At 41.9% G+C, this 22,900-nt stretch overlaps 1 protein-coding gene across 7 annotated transcripts in view; it reads left to right on the top strand.

The window, feature by feature from the left end:
* The window catches only part of TMCC1 (transmembrane and coiled-coil domain family 1), a 112,693-nt gene that overhangs the window by 26,345 nt on the left and 63,448 nt on the right, over positions 1–22,900 (top strand). Inside the window, exons 1-2 of one of the 7 annotated variants that reach the window (XM_059663667.1) lie at positions 12,809–12,971; positions 13,779–13,838. The exons of 2 other annotated variants lie outside the window; for them this stretch is intronic. In XM_059663667.1, coding sequence (XP_059519650.1) covers positions 12,948–12,971; positions 13,779–13,838 — 84 coding nt within the window. In that variant the 5' untranslated portion in view covers positions 12,809–12,947. 4 more of the 7 variants (XM_059663666.1, XM_059663672.1, XM_059663673.1 and 1 more) reach the window with 4 other exon arrangements.

Genomic DNA, 22,900 nt, shown 5'->3' with positions numbered 1-22,900 from the left:
GAGTAGCATTTTCTTGAGAGAGTTGATTTTATTAAATAAATCAATTAGGTGATTTTTTAAAGTTAGAATATATTTACCAAGGGTTGTTAGTTTAGAAGGTCAATGAGCTTATATACTTGAAAATGCTTTGAAAACTATAAGGCACTATATTAATTTAAAATGATGGTATTTTCATTATTAGATCATTCTATACATATTTTTGAAAATAAGTGATTGTTTTTAAAATATACTATGAAACACACACATACATAGGCTATCTTTGGATAGGTAACATAGATTGCCTCTGGAAAGAGGATCTGAGAGACCTGGTTGGGAGGTGGAGGGTTTTTTTTTTATTAAAACTTCACAATATAAAAGAGAATTTTAGGCTCATTATTCTTCAGTGAAAACCATCACCGATATTACTTAAAGATTAATGATTGAAAGATGATATTCTTCTGGGCTTGGTACTTTCTCCCAACCATCCATGTTATTCACAGATTGAAGATAACCTTTGTATGTAATACATAAGTTTGTAGTATAGAATTACTAATTCTTTATAAATTCTTTGAATGAACCTTTTTGGAACAAGTTAACACTACTACTCTGAGAGCACATTTTGGTTAATGGTGTATAAAAGCAGGAACAGAATACATTTTACTTGTTATATCTATATATGAAGCTGTATGTAATACTACTATTAAATATTCTGATTCATTCTTTTAAAAAAATATTTTTATTGAATTCAGAGAGAGAGAGAGAGAGAGAGAAAGAGAGAGAGAGAAGAGAAACATCGATGAGAGAGGAACATCATTGGTTGGCTGCCTCCTGCACGGCCCCTACTGGGGATCTAGCTCACAACCTGGGCATGTGCCCCTATTGGGAATTGAATCAGCGACCTCTTGGTTCCTGGGTGCGTGCTAAACCGCTGAGCCACACCAGTCGGATCTGATTCATTCTTAATCATTTTGGCTTACATAAGAAAATGAAAAGAATTTGGTCTCTAGGATACCCTGGGTTAGTTAGGATTTAACCTCTCCTATGTACACGAACCTGTGACAGAATCTTGCAAAACATGTTGAATAAGACTAAAACAATGCAGATGGAACTTGTGGTAGCACAGAAAATCTTCATTAAATCTCAGTCTGTTCCATTAAATGTTTTGTAAGAAGCAAATCACTTTGTCTTTAGTGGAAGTTTAGTGTTTTAAAAAGAATCTATCTTAAAGTCAGTGGTATCTAAAATTAAAATCCACAGGTAGCACATATAATGAACATTTCATAGCTTTCCTTTTCATTTAATAAAATTTATCTCAAAGATGTTTGTTACTGAAATTGAGTAAACCATGGCTGGATAGGTGTCTTTGGATAAGTAATTTGATCTCTCTGAAGCTATCTCCACATTTGAAGGGTGTTAATCTAGTATTAATGGAGGATAGAGGGCCTCATCTCTCCCTGTTGCTAATGGGGGTGGATTTTTTTTTTTTTTTTTTTTTTTACGATATCCCAAGAAAAGGAATTTTCTGAGACTTCCGCAGGAGGATGAGATATAGTAGAAAACTTTATTTTTGTGGAATTAAATACCTGACTTTTCAAAGTCTCATTTTATTTTGCCCAGTCATAGAAGAAGTATAGTTGGACTTTATGCGGAGCTAAAATCAGAGTCAGTGTCCAGAGTTTCCTTTCCATGTTGCAGCCAGGTTCAGTTTAGCATCAGACTAGCTTAGTTTGTGTTTCCCGGTACAGTCCATTCGTCCATTGCATGTGGGGTCCCATGGTCATGGGCCATATGAGCGAATGCAAGAGAGTCAAGAGTCAAGAGCCACATGAGCAACAAGAGTCAAAGCCAAGTGCACCAAGAAAGGGAACCAACTCTTTAGTTTAGGAAATCATGTATTCCCAAGTTTTTAAGTGCTTGCAGTGGCCACACCCATTCTGGCCAATGATCTCTGTTCCCAAGTGTGATTGATAGGCAAGTGCCTTCTCTATGTCACCCCAAATTTATCTGGGCATGCATCTATTCCTCCTTTGTCCAGTCCTCTGCCCTCAGTGTTTTGCAATGAATAACCAGTGGTTCCCTGGGGAGTGCAAAGCTGCAGTTTCCTGGTGAAGCTGCCCAAATGACATGCCTATAATGTCTGACCTTCTCTTTGCTTCTTTTCTATTATTACTAACTAGCTAATTACAATGGTATCACTAGTACCCCTTTGGAATGTAAAATTATGTCATGATCTGTTATGTGCGGGCCAGGTTAAAGTTCTAAGAAAAATGACTAGATAGAAAACGCCAGAAAAAACATCCATTTTTTTATATCAGGAGGGATCTAATATTATACAGTTGTTCTTAGCAAAAGTAAATAAATAAACTCATGAGTTTAATAGACAGGCTTGGAGTTTAGTTTCTAGCCAGCACTGGTCATTCTAATTTGAGAATAGCAAGTGAACTTAGTGAGTCATATACTTACATTTTAGAGTCCAGGCACTGAGAAGATGTACATTTCTTCTACCTCCTTCTTTTCAAGAGAAAATTCAAAATTTCTTTATGAAAACAGACATTCCTTTCAATGGAAATTTACGTTATGCATACATTTTTCCTCATGCGATAATATACTGGAACTCAAGTCCTTTTTCTTACACAAAAAGCACTTCTAAGCTTTTAATTTTTATGAAATTAACTAGGGGCCCGGTGCACGAAATTCGTGCACTGGGTGTGTGTGGGGGGGGGGGAGTGTCCCTCAGCCCAGCCTGCCCCCTCTCACATACTGGGAGCCCTCAGGCGTTGACCCCCATTACCTTCCAATCGCAGGATCGGCCCCTTGCCCAGGCCTGACGCCTCTGGCCTAGGCGTCCGGCCCGGGCAGCGGGGACCCACAGCTGCAGCGGCCCCGTGATCGTGGGCTTCGCTTTAGGCCCAGGCAAGGGACCCCTAGCTCCTGGGACTGCCAGCTTCGACCGTGCCCAGCTCCCATCGCTGGCTCCACCCCTACTTCCTGCTATCACTGGCCAGGGCGGAAAAGGCACCTGATTCTCCGCCTTTGCCCTGCCCCCCAGCTCTTAGCGCCCCCCCTGGGTTTCTGATCACTGTCAGTGGCAGGGGGCTTCTTCCTGCTTTCCCTTTCGCCTCCCTGCATTGTGCCTACATATGCAAATTAACTGCCATCTTGTTGGCAGTTAATTTGCATATAGCCCTGATTAGCCAATGAAAAGGGTAGCTCGTATGCCAATTACCATTTTTCTCTTTTATTAGTGTTGATAATCACATTTTGAAGAGGTCATTAATTCCTCCTTTGAACCTGAAATGGGTTTGAAAAGCATTGTAGAGGAAGTGGGATTTTAGTTGGATCTAAAGGATTTGGATCAGTGGTTCTCAATTTTTCCTTCCCAGTATACCTCAAGAATGTGACTTAGGCCTGGTTGGTGTGGTTCAGTGGTAGAACATCAACCAATTAACCAGGAGGTCAGGTTCAATTCCTGGTCAGGGCACATGCCTGGGTTGTGGGCTTGAGCTCCTGTAGGGGACGCACAGGAGGCAGCCGATCAATGTTTCTCTCTCTCTCCTCCTCCTTTCCCTTCCTTTCGGAAATCAATAAAAAAAAATATTTTTTAAAAAGGGTTGTTGTTGTTTTTTTAAAAAAGAATGTGACTTAGGCTCAAGGTAGTAATCATTTGGGAGGTGACTTTAAAAATCCCTCATAGTCTGATGTATACTTCTGGAGGAACTCTATTCCTTTGCAAATCATTGATATAGATGGAAGACATGAGGAAAGCATTGAAAAGGGTCTAGATCAGCCGTGGGCAAACTACGGCCAGCGGGCCGGATCTGGCCCGTTTGAAATGACATAATATTTACTTTTCTTATCTCACAGAAACAAGTAAACAATAGATGTGAGTAAGTTTGGAATGGTATTTAAAACTCTTAAACACAAGGTAGTATTCCAGAGCACATTTTACAACTATCAAGTACTTTTAAATAGTCAAGACCAGCCCTAGCCGGTTTGGCTCAGTGGATAAAGTGTCAACTTTCAGACTGAAGGGTCTCAGGTTCAATTCCAGTCAAGGGCACATGCCTGGTTTGTGGGCTTGATCCCCAGTGGGAGGTGTGCAGGAGGCAGCCGATCAATGATTCTCTCTCATAATTGATGTTTCTGTCTCTCCCTCTCCCTTCCTCTCTGAATCAATAAAAAAAAGCGCTTCCCGGCTTAAAAAAAAACAAGATTACATTAGGCATTAGTTTCTGTGAAGCTTTACAGCAACACAGTCATCTTTGTATTCTCCAACCACAGAGCCTTACAAATGCCAAAAACTCAAAATATTTGAATGAATGATTATGTGTATGAATGAATGAATTTAGCATTCTGGCATGGCATCTCAACTCATCAGGGCATTGCTTTCTCCTTATGTTTTTAACAGTCTACTCTCAGACCTACTAAGCAATTCTAGCTCACCCAGAGATTAGTGGTTATATCAAGTAGAATTTTTCTGACTTGGTTTTGCCATTTCCGTAGAAGTAAGGGAAGAGAAGGAAGAGGAGGACATTATTGTATTGTTCTCCTTCTCTGCTCCTTATTTCAGTAGTTGGCAACTCATCTTTAGCTTTCAGTCTTTATATTTACTCCTAGTGGGAGTGTTTTAATCTTTCTGCAGATCTTCTAAAGAGAACAACAGCCCAAGAGATTTGACCTCAAGTAGTATTCACAATAGCCAAGAGGTGGAAACAAACCAAGGGTCCATTGACAGATAAGTGAACAAAATGTGGTCTACACATACATCATTTATGAAAATGATGTTTGAAGATGCTTACTAGAGGTCTTAAGAAGGAAGGATTAAAGCTAGTTCATAGAGAGAGCACCCTGAGCTGGAGTAGTCTAAGGAAGCTTCCATGAGGAGTCATTTGCAATGGTTCTTTTTTTTAAAAAAAATTCTTGATTGTTGAAAGTATTACATTTGTCTCCTTTTTCCTCCCACTGACCTCTTCCAGCCCACTCCTGACCCCCCCCCCCCCCCCCTTCCATGCAATGGTTCTTAAAGATAGGTAAGATTTAAATGGAGAGGAGGTAATTACCCTAGGTCAGCCCTGGGCAAACTATGGCCCGCTGGCCGGTTTGAAATGAATAAAACTATTGAAAAAAAAAGACCGTACCCTTTTATGTAATGATGTTTCCTTTGAATTTATATTAGTTCACACAAACACTCCATCCATGCTTTTGTTCCGGCCCTCCGGTCCAGTTTAAGAACCCATTGTGGCCCTCCAGTCAAAAAGTTTGCCCACCCCTGCCCTAGGTGGTTAATGAGGAGTCACAGATAAGTGAGGTACAGATAAATAAGAGGAAGTTTAAACACCAGGATAAAACATTTAAATTTGATTTGGTAAGCTTGAGAGATTCTAAATTATCATCATAATTAACATTTACAGAATACTGTCATGTTTATTATGTGAGCCTCAGAACCATGTGAGCCTCAGAACCATTCGAGGAAAGCACTCCCACTTTACAGATAAGGAACCTGAAGCTCCCAGACTAGCCACCAGATTATATTATGCTCATATAGCTTTTTGAGCAATAGAGTGATGTATGCTGTTATGACTGTGATTGTTTGTTTTTTTTAAATATATTTTATTGATTTTTTACAGAGAGGAAGGGAGAGAGATAGAGAGTTAGAAACATCGATGAGAGAGAAACATCGATCAGCTGCCTCCTGCACATCTCCCACTGGGGATGTGCCCGCAACCCAAGTACATGCCCTTGACCAGAATCGAACCTGGGACCTTTCAGTCCGCAGGCCGACGCTCTATCCACTGAGCCAAACCGGTTTTGGCGACTGTGATTATTTTTTAAAACAAATGGAACTTGGTAATTGAAGCCTACCAAAATGGAAAGAAAAGCTTTGATTTGAATTTTATGAGAGTGACGTTATTTTTAAAAACTCGAATTGGAAGATAAGTTAATAAATAACAACCAAGTTGTGAGTTTTAAGTTTTTCTTAGTGTTTAGAAATTGAACTCAAGAATATGTCTCTCACCCTCAATTATCTTTATTTTTGAAGCTATGAGTCAAGCTTTTTTTCTTTAACAGCACAGGGCATTTTACAGATAGATTTGCCTGTTTGCAAGTTTGTATAAACTGACTGCAACATACATACAATTGATTTCCTTGGTCTGCAACATATAACAAAATAGTAAATCTTTAGTATAACTAACTCAGTGCCCATCACAGTATCTGGCTTAATGTATGTATTTTATTATTCATTCATGAAATTCTATGAGAGTTGAGAAGAGGAAGATAATTTATACAAAGAAAACTCAAGAGAAATTTTTAGGTGGGCAATGACATTTGGGCCTTTAAGATCAGGGTGATTTTGGATATATAGAGATAGAAGGACATTCCAGGGTGAGAGAGCTGCAGGAGCCTAGGCCCAGAGGCGGTACCATGTGGATGTTATATGTAATTTACAAGCCATCCAGTTCTGTTGAGCTGCTGTTACAATGTAATGCTAAAGACATTAGAACAAAAATGATGCTAACAAGGTTCCTTTAGGATAAATTGAATAAAATGAAGCATGTCTCTTGAGATTTGGTTTGTCTTTTAGGTAGGCCAAGCTATGAGAACATCAAAGATACAGTAGATGGGCTGAATAGCAAAGATAAGCAAGGTGCTTGCAGTCTCTAAGCCTTAATTTCCTCATCTTTAAAAATGAAGCCAGGAAATAACAAGATTGCAGGGTATTTTGAGGATTGAATAAAATAATGTACATGAAGAGCCTGTTACATAAAAGGTCACTCATTTTGGTGGTTACTGATAGGATCTACAATGAAAATAGTAATGTGTTGTTTAGGGTAAAGAGATGTTTCGTTATCTAAAAGAGTCCATGGTACCATGCAGTGTAACAGCTTTATAAGTATTTTTAATTTTGGTATTAATCACACATACTCCAAAGTGCCATCTGTGTATTGTGACTACAGCTTTATCTTTGAATGTCATGGTTTCATGTTTGCTCTGAATATTTCACATAAATATATAGAGGAGTAGCTGCTTATTCCACAGATTCATCATAGCAGATACCATAGAGTACAGATGACACCTTTCTACAGAAGTCCCTTATCTAGCCCCCCTATAAATTCAAATTAGTATAAATTACAAGAAGATCTTTCTAAGAAAGAGTCCATCAAGAATTTTATTGTAAGAGGTTTTAAAGTTAAGGAAACTGGGGCTTAGCAAGACTTGTCTCCACAGGTAATTGATGCCAAAACTGGGATTCAATATATGTTTTCTCTCCTTGACTAGGACTTTTTCCATAGAATATACCATTCTGTTTCTTATCAGGTACATCTATGTAGTAAACCTGTATTGATCTTAAGAGTTGAGATGGCTGAGGAGAAAAGTTCTGTTAGAAATATTGCATGGAGGAGTGATTTTTAACTTTTAGCAGCTTTTTAACAAACTTAACATCTTCTTACAATATAATTCACATATCATACAGTTCACCCATTGAAATTATACAATTCTGCTGAAACCGGTTTGGCTCAGTGGATAGAGCGTCGGCCTGCGGGCTGAAAGGTCCTAGGTTCAATTCCGGTCAAGGGCATGTACCTGGGTTGCGGGCACATCCCTAGTAGAAGATGTGCAGGAGGCGGCTGATTGATGTTTCTCTCTCATCGATGTTTCTAACTATCTCTCTCCCTTCCTCTCTGTAAAAAATCAATAAAATATATTTTTTTAAAAAAGAAATTGTACAATTCTGTGACTTACTATATTTACAGAGATTTGCAACCATCACCACAATTTATTTTAGAACATTTTATTACCCCAAAAAGAAACCCTACTCACTTTAGCCATCATTGCCCAAACTCCCCCATTCCCCCCAGCCTTAGGCAATAACTAACCCAGTTTCTATCTCCCTAGATTTTTTTATGTTCTGGACATTTTATTTAAATGAAATCATACAATATGTAGTATTTTGTGACTAGCTTCTTTCACTTGACACACCGTTTTCAAGATTCATTGGTATTATAGATGTCAGTATTCCCTTATTGCCAAGTAATATTTCATTGTATGGATATATTATATTTTATTTAACTACTCATCAAGTGATGGACCTATGAGTTGTTCCACTTTTTGATATTATGAATAATGTTGTTGTGTTTATCTGTGCACAAGTTTTTGTGTGGACATGTGTCTCCATGTCTCTTTGGTATGGACCTATGAGTGGAATTGCTAGATCATATGGTAACTTTATGTGTAATCACTGAAGAAGGAACGCACGAGGCCAGAAGGGGTAAAGAATTATGAATTTATTAGGTCATCTGGACACCAGATGGGCTGAGCCCCAATATGGCGCCAGCACTCAAAGATGGGAGTCAGAGGTTTTTAAAGGACTCTAGGCGGGCTTTTTCTGGGGGAAGAATTCTCTATGCAGGTGCGGATTCTGGGAAACCCCAAAGAGGAGAGATAATGGTCTTAGCAAGTGGAATGTGGTCTAAGCAAGTAGAATGTCCATTGTGAAGTGGCCTAAAGGTCAGTTCCCAGGGGAGGGGGTATTGATTCAATTATTTGATCAGACCTAACAGTAATCATTTGAGGAACTGCCAGACCATTTACCAAAGGGACTGCTTCATTTTACATTCCTACCAGCAGTCCAGAAGGTTCCATTTTCTACACATTCTCAACAACTCCTTTTATTATCCGTCTTTTGTATTATGGCCACCCTAGTGGGTGTGAAGTGGTATCTCATTGTGCTTTTGAATTGCATTTCCCTAATGGCTAATGATATTGAGCATCTTTTCATGTGCTTATTGGCCATTGGTGTATCTTCTTTTGAGAAATGTCTATTCAGGTCCTTTGCCCATTTTAAAATTGGCTTTTCTTTTTAATATTAAGTTGTAACAGTTCTTTACATATTCTCTGTACAGATACCTTACAAGATAAATTATTTGCAAAAGTTTTTCCCATTCTTTGGGTTTTCGTTTCACTTTCTTGTGTTCTTTGAAGTGCTTATGCTTTTGGTGTTACTAGTATATCTAAGAAACCATTGATTAAATCCAAGGTAACAAAGAAAAACCCATGTTCTAAAAGTTTTATAGTTTTAGCTTTATATTTAGATGCTTGATTCTTTAAAAAAAAAAATCCTCACCTGAGGATATGGTTTTCATTGATTTTAGAGGGGGTGGGGGGAGAGAGAGAGAGGAGAGAGAAGAGAGATATCAGATGCTTCCCGTAAGGCAGCCTAGGTATGTGCCCTGACTGTAAATTGAACCCACCATCTTTTGGTGTACAGGATGATGCTCCAACCAATTGAGCCACACTCTTTGATTAATTTTGAGTTAATTTTTGTATATGGTGCGAGGAAGGGGCAGCTTCATTCTTTTGCATGTTACTAGCCACTTCTCTCACTACCATTTGTTGAAAAGACTACTTACTCTTTTCTCCATTGAGTTGTCTTGGCAAAGGAAATGATTCTTAACCACTGTTGTTTTTGTAATCCTCACTAAAGAATAATGATGTTTTTTGCCGAAACCGGTTTGGCTCAGTGGATAGAGCGTCGGCCTGCGGACTGAAGGGTCCCAGGTTCGATTCCGGTCAAGGGCATGTACCAGGGTTGCGGGCACATCCCCAGTGGGGGGTGTGCAGGAGGCAGCTGATCGATGTTTCTCTCTCATCGATGTTTCTAACTCTCTATCTCTCTCCCTTCCTCTCTGTAAAAAATCAATAAAATATATATTTAAAAAAAAAAAAAGAATAATGATGTTTTTTATTTAATTATTTGTTTATATTTTTATTCTCAGTGGAGGACTTGCATAGAGAGAACAAAGGTGGGGGTTGGGGAGACAGAGAAAGAGAAAAAGGAAGAGAGAAAGAGAACATCTATCCATTGTTTCCCATACGCATCCCAACCAGGAATAGAACCCACAACTTAGGTATGTGTGCCCTGACTGGGAATCAAACCTGCAACCTTAGGGTGTACGGATGATGCTCCAACCAGCTGAGTATCCTGGCAGGGCCTTAACCATTGTTTCCAAATGAGAGATATAAATGGCAGAAATGAAAGCATTCTAGGGAAATTATGCAGATAGAGAGTGTGAGGTCAAGATACTTAGATCCAAGAGTCCTTTTCCTGAGGCTGAAAGTTGGAAATCATAAGTAATAGATGAAACATCTGCTGAGAAGGAATTACAATATGGAATTAGAGAGTGGAGTTGTAGTGGTAGATGCCTATCTTGAAATGGCCTGATGATCTCAACCTCTTCTGTTGAATTAAGTCATGGAATCTTCAGTGAATAGGATGAGTGAATAGAGAAACTTTGAGAGAAGTTTAATATGCAAAAATTGCTGTAAATTTATAAAATAAAGAGAGCCAGAGTGGCTCAGTTGGTTGGTCAATTGTCCTGTATATTCCCAGGAATACACATGGCACATTATGTGTCCTATGTATTCCCAGGAATACACATGGCAGTTCACATACAGAAGGCAGGCAGTCAGCCGATTGATTCTTTCTTACATTGATGTTTTTTTCTCTCTCTGTCTTTGTCTCTGTCCCTCTGTCTGCCCCCCCCCCTTCCCGTCCCCCCCGCCCCGCCCTCCCACTTTCTCTAAGCATGTCCTCAGGTGAGGATTAAAAAAATAAAGTCCTGGCTAGTTATTTGTCAATGGTTAGAGCATCAGCCCTTGCACTGAAGGAAGGATCGCAGTTTCAATTCCCGGTCAAGGACACATACCTGGGTTGCAGGTTCAATCCCCAGCCCTGAGGCCAATAAGTATGTGTCTTATCAAATCTATGTTTCTCTCTCTCTCTTTCTCCTCCCCTCCCTCCCTCTTTCCCTCCTTCCCTCCCTCCCTTTCTCTAAAAAACCAATGGAAAAAATACCCTCAGGTGAGGATTAACAACAACAAATATAAAAAAGAAAAGTGGTTGAGATAGTGCATGAAAAATATGTTATAATTTTACTAGAGGCCTGGTGCATGAAATTCATGCAGGGTGGCAGGGGGTACCTCAGCCTGGCCTGCACCCTCTTGCAATCCGGGACCCCTCAGGGGATGTTGGGCCTAAACCAGCAGTCAAACATCCCTCTCGCAATCTGGGATGCTGCATGCACCAGTGACCATACTTTTCATACAGGTGGAAGGCATCTTGCTATTGTATGGGCAGCTACATTTTTTTTGCCCTGTTATAAAAAGTAGTACAAAACAAGATCCTTCTGAGACAGTAGTACCATTTTCCCCATCTTATGGGTAGAAAAACTGAAGCAGAGAGGAGTTAAGTAATTGGCTTTGTCACAGAGTTATAAGTGTCAGAATCAGGGCTGACCACAAAATGTGCAAGCCAGAGTCCATGCATGTCATCGCTGCATCATCCTGTTTTTTCAAGTGTTAGAGTAGTCTTGCCAGGTTTTAATTTTTAAATCTAAGAGACTGTTCCCAATATATAGGGTAGGGTCCCTTGGCCTGGCCGGTGATCAGGGCAATCTGTGGTATGACTGGCAGGCTGGGTGATTGGAGTGGGGGGGCCACTGGCACCCACCTTGGCTGGCAGCCTGGTGCTGCCCACTGGCTGACCCCGCCCCCTGATCACACCGCTGGTTGCCTCCCGGCTGGGGGCAGCTCCTGTGTTGAGCGTCTGCCCCCTGGTGGTCAGTGCGTGTCATAGTGACCGGTCATTCTGCCATTTGGTCTATTTGCATATTAGGGTTTTATTATATAGGATTTTCTTCAAATAAACACAGAAACACAGTATAAGCCAGTGGTCGGCAAACTGCGGCTCCCGAGCCACATGCAGCTCTTTGGCCCCTTGAGTGTAGCTCTCCCACAAAATACTGACTTCTGCGCATGGGCCACAAAGTTTCAGTCGCACTGTACAAGCGCGCCTGCATGTGGTATTTTGTGGAAGAGCCACACTCAAGGGGCCAAAGAACCGTATGTGGCTCGCAAGCCGCAGTTTGCTGACCGCTGGTATAGGCAATGACCTGAATGGCAAAGTACTGGAAAGAATGTTATTGAAGAGTCAGAATTCCTTGGTTCTGATCCTAATCTATACTAGGTGTGTAACCTTGACTACGTCACTTACCCTTCAGAATAGTATTTTGGCATTTACTGAAGCGCTACCATATTCAGGACTTTGTGCAAGCTTCAGTCTCCTCTCTTGTAAAATGGAACTGATGTCAAATTAATTACTTTGAAAACTTATGAAATAATCATATACAGAGAAGGGATTATTATGTTTGAAATTTGGAAGTTCAGTGTAGTTAATAGTAGGAGCAGCTGATAGTTTGTGTGTCTGTGCTCAAAAGAGTTCTGCAAGGCCAAAACCGGTTTGGCTCAGTGGATAGAGCGTCAGCCTGCGGACCGAAGGGTCCCAGGTTCGATTCCGGTCAAGGGCATGTACCTCGGTTGCAGGCACATCCCCAGTAGGAGATGTGCAGAAGGCAGCTGATCGATGTTTCTCTCTCATCGATGTTTCTAACTCTCTATCTCTCTCCCTTCCTCTCTGTAAAAAATCAATAAAATATATTTTAAAAAAAAAAAGAGTTCTGCAAGGTGTGTTATATCCTTATTTTGATAATGAAGAAACTGATGTTCAGTGATTATGAAAGTTGTACAGTCAATAATCAATAGAGCAGTTATTCTAATCCAGTTCTGTATGATTTCTTTGTAGCACCCTAACTTTGGCTTGAAAGATCCTAATGTGTGAAGGAGGAGGTGTGGAGGGAATAGGGTAGCACCAATGAGATTTAAGTTAGACATATATAAGCTTAATATGTAATTCCAAAGGCCTAACTAGTCCTAAGATTGGTGATCTCACAGGTGAGGTGGAACAGTGTCATACGTTAAGGTCAAAGGTATATCCCAGTTGATTAACGTGTAAGTCCCAGAAAGAGCTAGATGTTACGAAGCACAGTTGTATACTAGTTTATCCTTGTGTCTGCTGGAATCTTGGAAATTTTTGTTCCGGAGGCGGGGGAATACAGAACACCAGTGAGGTAATGAAGTCAAGATGGAAAGCAGAGGTAAGTGCAAGAGGCCAAAATAATGCTAGAGCTTGTGGAGGTGGGTAGACTTTGCCTTGAATCACGAGGCAGTCATTTCTTAGAATTCTCTTATTCATATCCTTTGAAGACCCTTTTCATCTCACCAATAAGGTGACCGTGGTTAATTTCTAAGTGTCATGTAGCTCAGCATCTTTTGAATACTTCATAGTTCTGATCTCTCAGCCCCTGTACTCTTCTTATCCTTTCCATGGTCAAGTTGAGAAACCAATAGACCAGGAAAAGAGTAAAAGAAAGGAGCAGACCAATTTTTATTCTTTGATTTAACTTGTGCCATTATCTTCCTAATGACAGGTACAAAGTTCAAGCTTCAGTTCTTATCTTGCTGCTGTTACTAAATTATTAAACAGCAGACATGCTTCTTTTTGATGGCGTTTAGCTATTGGAGATATCGTCACCTGGCACAAGGGAAGCAAAGAACTTTGATCTCTAATTATGATTTGCAAACTTTCAGTTTCTGCATAGAAATCCATGATGATTGGTGCCTATGAGAATATATCTGTGATAAAAATATGTATAGGAAAGGTAACTAATATACAGGATGGGACAAAGGTAGATTTACAGTCATGAGTATGTGAAACACAAAGTTTATTCCTGGATTATTATTGTATTATTTTCCATATGAACAACTATAAATCAACTTTTGCCCTACTCTGTATGTTGAGCCCATGCTTTATGTGAGGTAGTCTGAAGTACTTGAAAATGAAGTAAGAGTATCAGAGGTTACAAAGGCCTGAGCTGTTTTTGTTTATACTGTCTGCTTCTCAGAAATGGCAGAACTGGGTTTCAGAAGAAAGGACAGTTGAGTTGAGAAACATGGAGAGAAAAGTAATGCTGTGTGCTAATTTTGCATGCATGTGTGTACATGTATAATTTAATAAATAGGAAAAGAAGGAACCAAACATATGATTCTTTTATCCCCCCTTTTTAAAAAAAGAGAGAGTAGAAGGGAGAGGGGGAGAGAGAGAGAAACATTGATGTGAAAGTGAAACATCGATCAGCTGCCTCCTGCACACCAGCTACAGGGGATTGAGTCCCAAATCCTGGCATGTGCTCTGCCCAGGAATCGAACGGCAACATTTCAGTGCATGGGATGACGCCCAGCCAACTGAGCCACATCGCCAGGGCAAAAACTCTTAAACTATATTAAATGTTTTCTTAACAATAGAGCTTCAGAATACTGGAAGGAAAATGGACAAAGCTGAAAAGATAAATAAATCCATAATTATAGACTTCAACACTCCTTTCTTGATCTATAGAACCTAGTAGGCAGAAAGTCAACAAGGATATAGAACTAAAAGCACCTTCCACCAACTGGATTTTTAAAATGGAACACTTCAACATCATCACAATACATATTATTTTCAAGTGTCCATGAAATAGTCATCAAGATAGGCCATAACATGGGTTGTAAAATCAACCCTAAGTAAATTTAAAAGCATTGAAATAAATTATGTTCTTGGACCATAGGAGAGTTAGATTAGGAAATAGTAACATAAAGATAACAGGAAAATACCCAGACATTTAGAAATTAAACAGTATACATTATTTATTTATTTATTTTTTTGTTTTGTTAATCCTCACCTGAGGATATTTTTTCCATTATTATTATTATTATTATTATTATTATTTATTTTTTTTTTTTAGAGAGAGTAGAAGGGAGGGGGGGAGACAGAGAGAAAGCAACATCAATGTAAGAGAGACACATCAGGCCTGCAACCAAAGTGTGTGCCCTTGCTCGGAATCGAACCGAGACCCTTCAGTACTTGGGCCAACATTCTAACCACTGAGCAAAAGCTGCTAGGACTAAACAACATACTTTAAAATAATCCATGGGTCAAAGAGGAAGTCTCAAGGGAAATTAGAAAATATTTTGATCTGAAAAAAAATAAAAATACATTATATCAAAATTTTGAGGATGCTAAAGTAGTACTTAGAAGGAAATTTATAACACTGAATTCTTATATTGGAAAAGGAGAAACTTGTCAATTTGCTTATATAAGCATCAGTCTTAACAAACTAAAAAAGAAGAGTAAAGTCCAAAGCAAGCAGAAAAAAAGGAAATAATAAAGATAAGAGCAGTCAATGAAACCTAAAATAGAGAAAAACAATAGATTCATAGAAAAGATTAATAAAATTGATAAATTTCTAGGAAAATGATAAAAACAAAAACTACTGCCCTACCTGGTTTGGCTCAGTGGATAGAGTGTCAGCTTTCGGACTGAAGGGTCCCGGGTTCGATTCCGGTTCAGGGCACATACCTCAATTGCAGGCTCCTCCCTGGGCTGAGCCCTGGTTAGGGCTCATGCAGGAGGCAACCAATCGATGTGTTTCTCTCACATCGATATTTCTCACTGTCTTTCCCTCTCTCTTCCACTTTCTCTAAAAATCAATGGGAAAAATATCCTCTGCTGAGTATTTAAAAAAAAAAAAAGACACTAATATTCCCTGTGTATCATAAAACCAATCAAAATTTCTTTTGATAGTCTAGATATCAACAGAAAAATTTGTGTTCAAAGTAAATCATTCTTTCAGGGGCCCTGATGAAATGACTTAAAGCAAAAGTTATTAAATATGGGAAACTGCATATCTAGTATTTAAAAACTACCTGTTTTGAAACTATTCAGTAACAATTATTTTTCTATTTGTTTCCTAGACTTAAAGAAAAATAGAAAAATAAGATGCTGGATTATATATATATATATATCCTATCTAATAAAAGAGAAACATGGTAATTGGCCGTACCTCCGCTACCCTTCCCATTGGCTAATCAGGGCGATATGCAAATTAACTGCCAGCCAAGACGGCGGCCGGCAGCCAGGCAGCTTGAAGCGAACATGAGGCTTGCTTGCTCCAGTGACGGAGGACTCCAACGTTCCCCGCCTGCCGCTGCCGTCCTCTGAGCTTGCAGTTTGAAACATTGTTACAAATATAGAAGCTAAACAAAACCCCAGAAACCTGCTTTCAGCCAGCCGGGATCTCAGAGCTAGAGTTGAAACAGTGTTTCGATTATAGAACCCAAACAAACCAGATACCTGCTTTCAGCAGCTGAGCCTCAGCTAAAGCTGGCCAAGAATTAAAAAAAAGAAAAAAGAAAAAAAGGAGTGGTTGGGAGCTTCAGTCACCCGCCAGCCTGAAAACAGCCCTCAGCCCCTCACCCAGACTGGCCAGGCACCCCAGTGGGGACCCCCACCTGAAGGGTGTGTGACCAGCTGCAAACAGCCATCATCCCCTCACCCAGGCTGGCCAGGCACCCCAGTGGGGACCCCCACCCTGATCCAGGACACCCTTCAGGGCAAACCAGCCAGCCCCCACCCGTGCACCAGGCCTCTATCCTATATAGTAAAAGGCTAATATGCCTCCCAGCACCGGGATCAGCGTGAACAGAGGGCAGCGCCCAAAACCCCTGATCGCCCTGCGGCTCTGTGTGTGACGGGGAGGGGCCACAACCTCCCTATCCGCCCTGCTCTGTTGGTGACATGGGGAGGCGCCCCAACCCCCTGATCAGCCCTGCTCTGTGCCTGATAGGGGGGAGCTCCCCAACCCCCTGATCGCCCTGCGGCTCTGTGTGTGACAGGGTGCGGCGCCCCCCCCTCCCTCCCCCGCCATGGGCCCTGCTCTGTGTGTGACAGGGTAGAGCCATAACCTCCCCATCGGCCCTGCCTTGAGTGTGACAGGGTGCTACGCCCCAACCCCCTGATCCGCCCTGCTCTGTGCGTGACAGGGTACAGAGCCCCAACCCTCCTGATGGGCCCTGCTCTGTGAGTGACGGGGCAGCGCCCCAACCCCCTGATTGGCCTGCTCTGTGCGTGACGGGGTGGCGCCGCAACCTCCCCATCGACCCTGCCTTGAGTGTGACAGGGGCCGGTGCCCCAACCCCCCAATCGGCCCTACCCTGAGCGTGACTGAGGGTGGCATCGCAACCTCCTGATCCACCCTGCTCTGTGCATGACAGGGGGTGGCACCCCAACTCCCTAATCAGCCCTGCTCTGAGCCCAACCAGGGGCTGCACCTAGGGATTGGGCCTTCCCTCTGCCACCCGGGATCAGGCCTAAGCCAGCAGGTTGTTATCTCCTGAGGGGTCCCAGACTGCGAGAGGGCACAGGCCGGGCTGAAGGACTCCCCCTTCCCCCCGAGTGCACAAATTTTTGTGCACCGGGCCTCTAGTCCTATCTAATAAAAGAGAAACATGGTAATTAGCGTACGACCACTACCCTTCCCATTGGCTAATTGGGGCAATATGCAAATTAACTGCCAGCCAAGATGGCGGCTGGCAGCCAGGCAGCTTGAAACTAACATGAGGCTTGCTTGCTTCAGTGACGGAGGAAACCAACGTTCCCCGCCTGCCACTGCAGGCCTCTGAGCTGCAACTCTAAGCAACTATGTAACAAATATAGAAGCTAAACAAAACCCCAGAAACCTGCTTTAGTCCACCGGGCTTCAGCCAGCAAGATCGCAACATTGTAAACAAAGGCCAGAAACCTGCTTTCAGCAGCGGAGGCCTAAGCTAAAGCTGGCCCAGAATAAATAAAGAAAAAAAGAAAAGAAGGAGCGGTTGGGAGCTTCAGTCACTCGCCAGCCTGAAAACAGCCCTCAGCCCCTCACCCAGACTGGCCAGGCACCCCAGTGGGGACCCCCACTTGAAGGGTGTGTGACCAGCTGCAAACAGCCATCATCGCCTCACCCAGGCTGGCCAGGCACTCCAGTGGGGACCCCCACCCTGATCCAGGACACCCTTCAGGGCAAACCAGCCAGCCCCAACCCGTGCACTAGGCCTCTATCCTATATAGTAAAAGGCTAATATGCCTCCCAGCACCGGGATCAGCGGAGCCCAGAGGCCTCCCGGCACCGGGATCAGTGTGACAGGGGGCAGTGCCCAAACCCCCTGGTTGCCCTGCGGCTCTGTGTGTGACAGGGGATGGGGCCACAACCTCCCTATCCACCCTGCTCTGTTCGTGACAGGGGAAGGCGCCCCAACCCCCTGATCAGCCCTGCTCTGTGCCTGATAGGGGGAGCTCCCCAACCCCATGATCGCCCTGCGGCTCTGTGTGTGACAGGGGGCAGCGCCCCAACCCCCTGATCGGCCCTGCTCTGTGTGTGACAGGGTATGGAGCCCCAACCCCCCCGATGGGCCCTGCTCTGTGCGTGACAGGGGTGGCGCTGCAACCTCCCCATCGACCCTGCCTTGAGTGTGACAGGGGGCGGTGACCCAACCCCTCAATTGGCCCTACCCTGAGCGTGACTGAGGGTGGCATCGCAACCTCCTGATCCACCCTGCTCTGTGCATGACAGGGGGCGGTGCCCCAACTCCCCAATCAACCCTGCTCTGAGCCCGACCAGGGGCTGCACCTAGGGATTGGGCCTGCCCTCTGCCACCCAGGATCAGGCCTAAGCCAGCAGGTCGTTATCTCCCGAGGGGTCCCAGATTGCGAGAGGGCACAGGCCGGGCTGAGGGACTCCCCCTCCCCCCCGAGTGCACAAATTTTTGTGCACCGGGCCTCTAGTATATATGTATATATATGGCTAATATGCAAAGTGTCCCCTCGGGAGTTCAACTGGGAGACCGGGAGTTCGATCACTCACTATGATGTGCACTGACCACCAGGGGTTGGTGCGGAATAAAGGAAGGCCCCGGCCTGCAGCCGGAAGGCCCCAATGGGCCCTGATCGCCAGCCAGGCTTAGGGACCCTACCCATGCACGAATTTTGTGCATTGGTCCTCTAGTCTTTAAATTCTCTTTTAAAAAATATTTTTTTATTGATTTCAGAGAAAAAGGGAGAGGGAGAGAGAGATAGAAACATCAATGATGAGTGAGAATCATTGATCAGCTGCCTCCTGCATGCCCCACACTAGGGATCAAGCCCACAACCTGGGCATATGCCATGACTGGGAATCAAATCGTGACCTTCTGGTTCATAGGTCGATACTCAACAACTAATCCACACCGGCTGGGCTAAGTAAGAATCTTAAAGAATGGGAAAATTGTATTAGGAATTGTAAGATTACCTATTAGGTGTCTGGAGGCAAATATAAGTCCCAAAAACCTTTATCAGAAATTTGGAAGTTGGCAAATTATCGTATTACTAGAGACCCAGTGCATGAAATTCATGCACTCAGAAGGGTCCCTCAGCCTGGCCTGTGCCCTCTCGCAGTCCAGAAGCCCTCGGGGGATGTCCGACTGCCATGGAGGTGGGAGAGGCTCCCGCCACTGCCACTGCGCTCACAGCTGTGAGCCCAGCTTATGTCTGAGCAGTTTTTCCCCTATGGGAGCTCACTGACTACCAGGGGGCAGCTCCTGTGTTGAGCATCTGCCCCCTGGTGGTCAGTGCGTGTCATAGCAACCAGTCGTTCCACTGTTTGGTCAATTTTTGCATATTAGCCTTTTATTATATAGGATGTATATCTCCTTTTTAAATCTAGCAGCGAATTAATATTCATAAAATTAAAGCTAGTGTATCTTGTAAATGAAAAGCCTTTCTTTTATTTCCCTTATTTGCTTCTTTCTTATTTCTCCCCACCTCACTTATATGATGTATTAACTGACCCTTTTTTTGCTTCCTCAATATATGTCAGATAACATGTATTAGACACTTGTTGTCCACTATCTTGCATGGACTACTGTAATAGCCTCCAGAGTTCTCTTCATACACCTACCCTGTCCCTTATTCACTCCAGGATTGTCTGTTCTTTACTCAGAGTGATCCTGTTAAAATCTAAATCAGAGCCTATTCCTACTCTGCTCAAGACTGCCAGTGACTTTCTTATGGTACCTGCAATGTCCTATATAAGTTTGACCTGCTTCCCACAAACAAGCCTCTCTGTCCTTCTTTTTTGTCTTCTCCTCCCTTGTTCATTCAACCTCCTTGGCATATCTTGTGCACACCAAACCCATTCCTATCTCAGGGCCCTTAAACTTGATATCTCTCCCTGGAACTCCCTTTCCCAGATATCCATATGGTTATATTCAGATCTCTGCTCAGGTGTTATTTTATCAGAGAGGTCCCATCATCCTCTGTCTCTTTTATTCTGCTTTATTTTTCTTCATAGCACTTATCACTAATGAATATATTACATATCTATTGTATTTGTTTATTGGCTGTCTTCCCCATGTATGATGTAGGCATAATCTGTTCTCTGATGTTGCTCTAGAGCCCAGAATAGTGCCTTAAATATTTGAATAAACAGCTCAGTTCAAGTTCTACCTCTAACTTTGAATCTATTCTCCAATGCAGTGTCATCTACTTTTCTTCGTTTTTCTGAACATCATTATGGTGCTCCTGTTCTGTCTCCACTGATTCTTTAAAGATTGAGCTCTTATCATGTGTAGAGTCGGAATTGTACGCTGTGGCTTTAAATCCCAGCCCTGCCATGTAGCCATATAACTGGCTAAGTTACTTACCTCTCTATTCTATTTCTCTGCATGTAAAATGGCAATAATGAGTAGTACAATTGGAAGACAGGGGAGATGGAATGGGAACAGTGGGCAGAGACCTAATTATCGCTTTCTTTGTGTGACATAGCTGTTTGGATTTTTCATGTAAGTAACAGAGAGCTTTGACAGATTTTTTTTTTTAAAGCATTTGTATGACAGGATAAATTTTCTGTTCATTTAAAAGTTTAACTTCATTCAATCTGTGCTAATACTGAACTGTTAAAGAACTTCTTACAAATTTACCTTCCTGTTTGTGCTGTCATGCAGTTTTTGTTCATTTCCATGTCCTGTGTTTACTGCTGTTACCTGGCTAAGTTTTATGTGTTAAAAGATTGGGGCCCTGGCTGGTGTGGCTTAAGTGGTTAGAGCCTCGGCCCATGCACCATACACCAAAGGGTTGCAGCTTCCATCACAGGTATCTCTCTCTCTCACATCAATGTTTCTTTCCCTCCCTACCTCTCTCCCTCCCTCTCTTTTTCTCCCTTTCTCCTTCCCTCCCTTCCACTCTTTCTAAATATCAATGGAAAAAATAGTATCCAGTGGGTAATAACAACAAAAATAAATAAAATTTAAAAAGATTGGGTCATTTTTGGTCTGAAGTTGAACTTCCATAATGTAAGGGAAACCACAAATGTCAAGGATTATCTACATTGCATGTTTTCTCTTGACAGAAATTTCATGTTCTGGCTCCTTTTCCTTTTTAAGATATTTTTATTTTTTCCCTTATTCAAGGAAGAATTTCAAATAGTATACTTGTATACTTTCTTGGTGACCTAAAAAGAAACAATAATGTGCATTAGGTTTGTAACAACCTTTGCCTTTTGGGTACATGTGAGAAATGAGATTATTTGCCATATCTTCATTTCTGGCATATATCTGTTACCAAAAATATTTTTTCAGAACATTCTCCCTACTCCATTGTAAAAACACAGAGAAGGGATTCTTTAGCTAGGTCACAACGTCCGGAAGACTGTGTCTTGTCTCAGATTAGAATCAGTATATTACATATGATACAAATCGAATTAACGAATAGTTCTTCAACTTTTTTTTTCCTCCAGACACAAAATATGTTCAGGGAGAAAAGTTCTTTCCTAACTTTTAATATTTTGTGCTGCCTATGTTTGGGATTCAAAGTATTTTTGGTGCTTATTGCTTAACTGGGCTGAAGATTATCTCATGTGACAGCAGAGATCTCTTGTTTTGGAATTGCCATTACTTTCTAGAACAGCCACTCTGTACAGCGGCCAACATGCCCTGGATCCTCCTGCTTCATATTACAGTGATCCTGCTTTGTCAGGGTAGAATTCAGCCTCACAGGGCTGGAGTCAGTCTCTGCTGACCTCATGCCACGGTACAGCATGTTCAAATCTGGGAGAAACCTGAGGGTTATTTGGCATATTCCACCTCTTCCTCCTTCACAAGCATGGAACCCTCACTCTCCTCGGAAACCGTATGTTGTATATGTGTGTGTATCTGTCTCTTTTTTAAAAATCTATCCTTAATTCTACAATTCTATAGCTTTAAGTGGGGGCTGGTTGAATATACAGACACAGGAAATGCTTTGAGCTGCTGGAACTTAGCATTTTTCAGCAGTTGATTTCAGCCACGGCATTTTGCTATTTTTGGACTGACTTGTGTGAAGTTGCAATAATCGAGAAGCATGTTACGTGTTTCCTAGTAGTTCATTTTACCCATAGCTATTTGGGCAGAAAGGACAGAGTGATCTTTAGTTGTGTGGGAATGCTCAGATCATACTGGAGTATCCCGACTCTTGTATGATGGGCTGCTTCAGTGCAGAGTCAATGTTATCCTCAGGCTAAATAGTTATCAGAAAATAAGTGTTTTCTTCAGTGAACAAAAGAGTTTGGTTTGCTTTTTGCAGCTTGGGAGAGCTTGGGTTAAATTTGAAGGTGCCAGGTATGCATAACAAATAAGTATATGGATTAGAGCCATTTGAAATATTACTCGCATTAAAAAAGGTTATTGTCACCAAGCTACTTGTTTTCAGTGTATTTTTTACCTAAGACTTGGCAAATTTCTGATTTGTAAAGCAGTATCTACATATCTCAGTGCTAAGTTCATGTCTCTAGGTTAGCAGAACAGGTCCCTGAAATACAACTGGATAGGAGGATGATCCAGCTTTATGCAACACAGCGCCATTTTCACATTTCACCCATATCTTTGAGTGGAAAGCAGCCTAAAGCTTGATTTTTACCAAGCTTTTTTGAGTTGATTTTTTAAATGATACATAGGTGTTTCTAAGAGACTAATGCTAAAGCGAAGTAGATTCTTTGTAGTTTCTGTTACTGAAGTTAATGTACACTAGTATTGTTTGCTGTTGAGACATTGGATTTAAGATCCAAACAGATTTTTCACTCTGAAGTTTGATGTTAAATTACTCTCATCCCTTATGGTTGATCGTTTAAATGCTAACTTTGTTAACAGATTTGTGTCCCTT

This window comes from Myotis daubentonii, chromosome 14 (assembly GCF_963259705.1).
Source record: "Myotis daubentonii chromosome 14, mMyoDau2.1, whole genome shotgun sequence".
In the NCBI taxonomy this organism is placed as follows: Eukaryota; Metazoa; Chordata; class Mammalia; order Chiroptera; family Vespertilionidae; genus Myotis; species Myotis daubentonii.
Note: the sequence above shows the minus strand (reverse complement) of the source record. Positions and strands in the feature narration are given on the sequence as shown.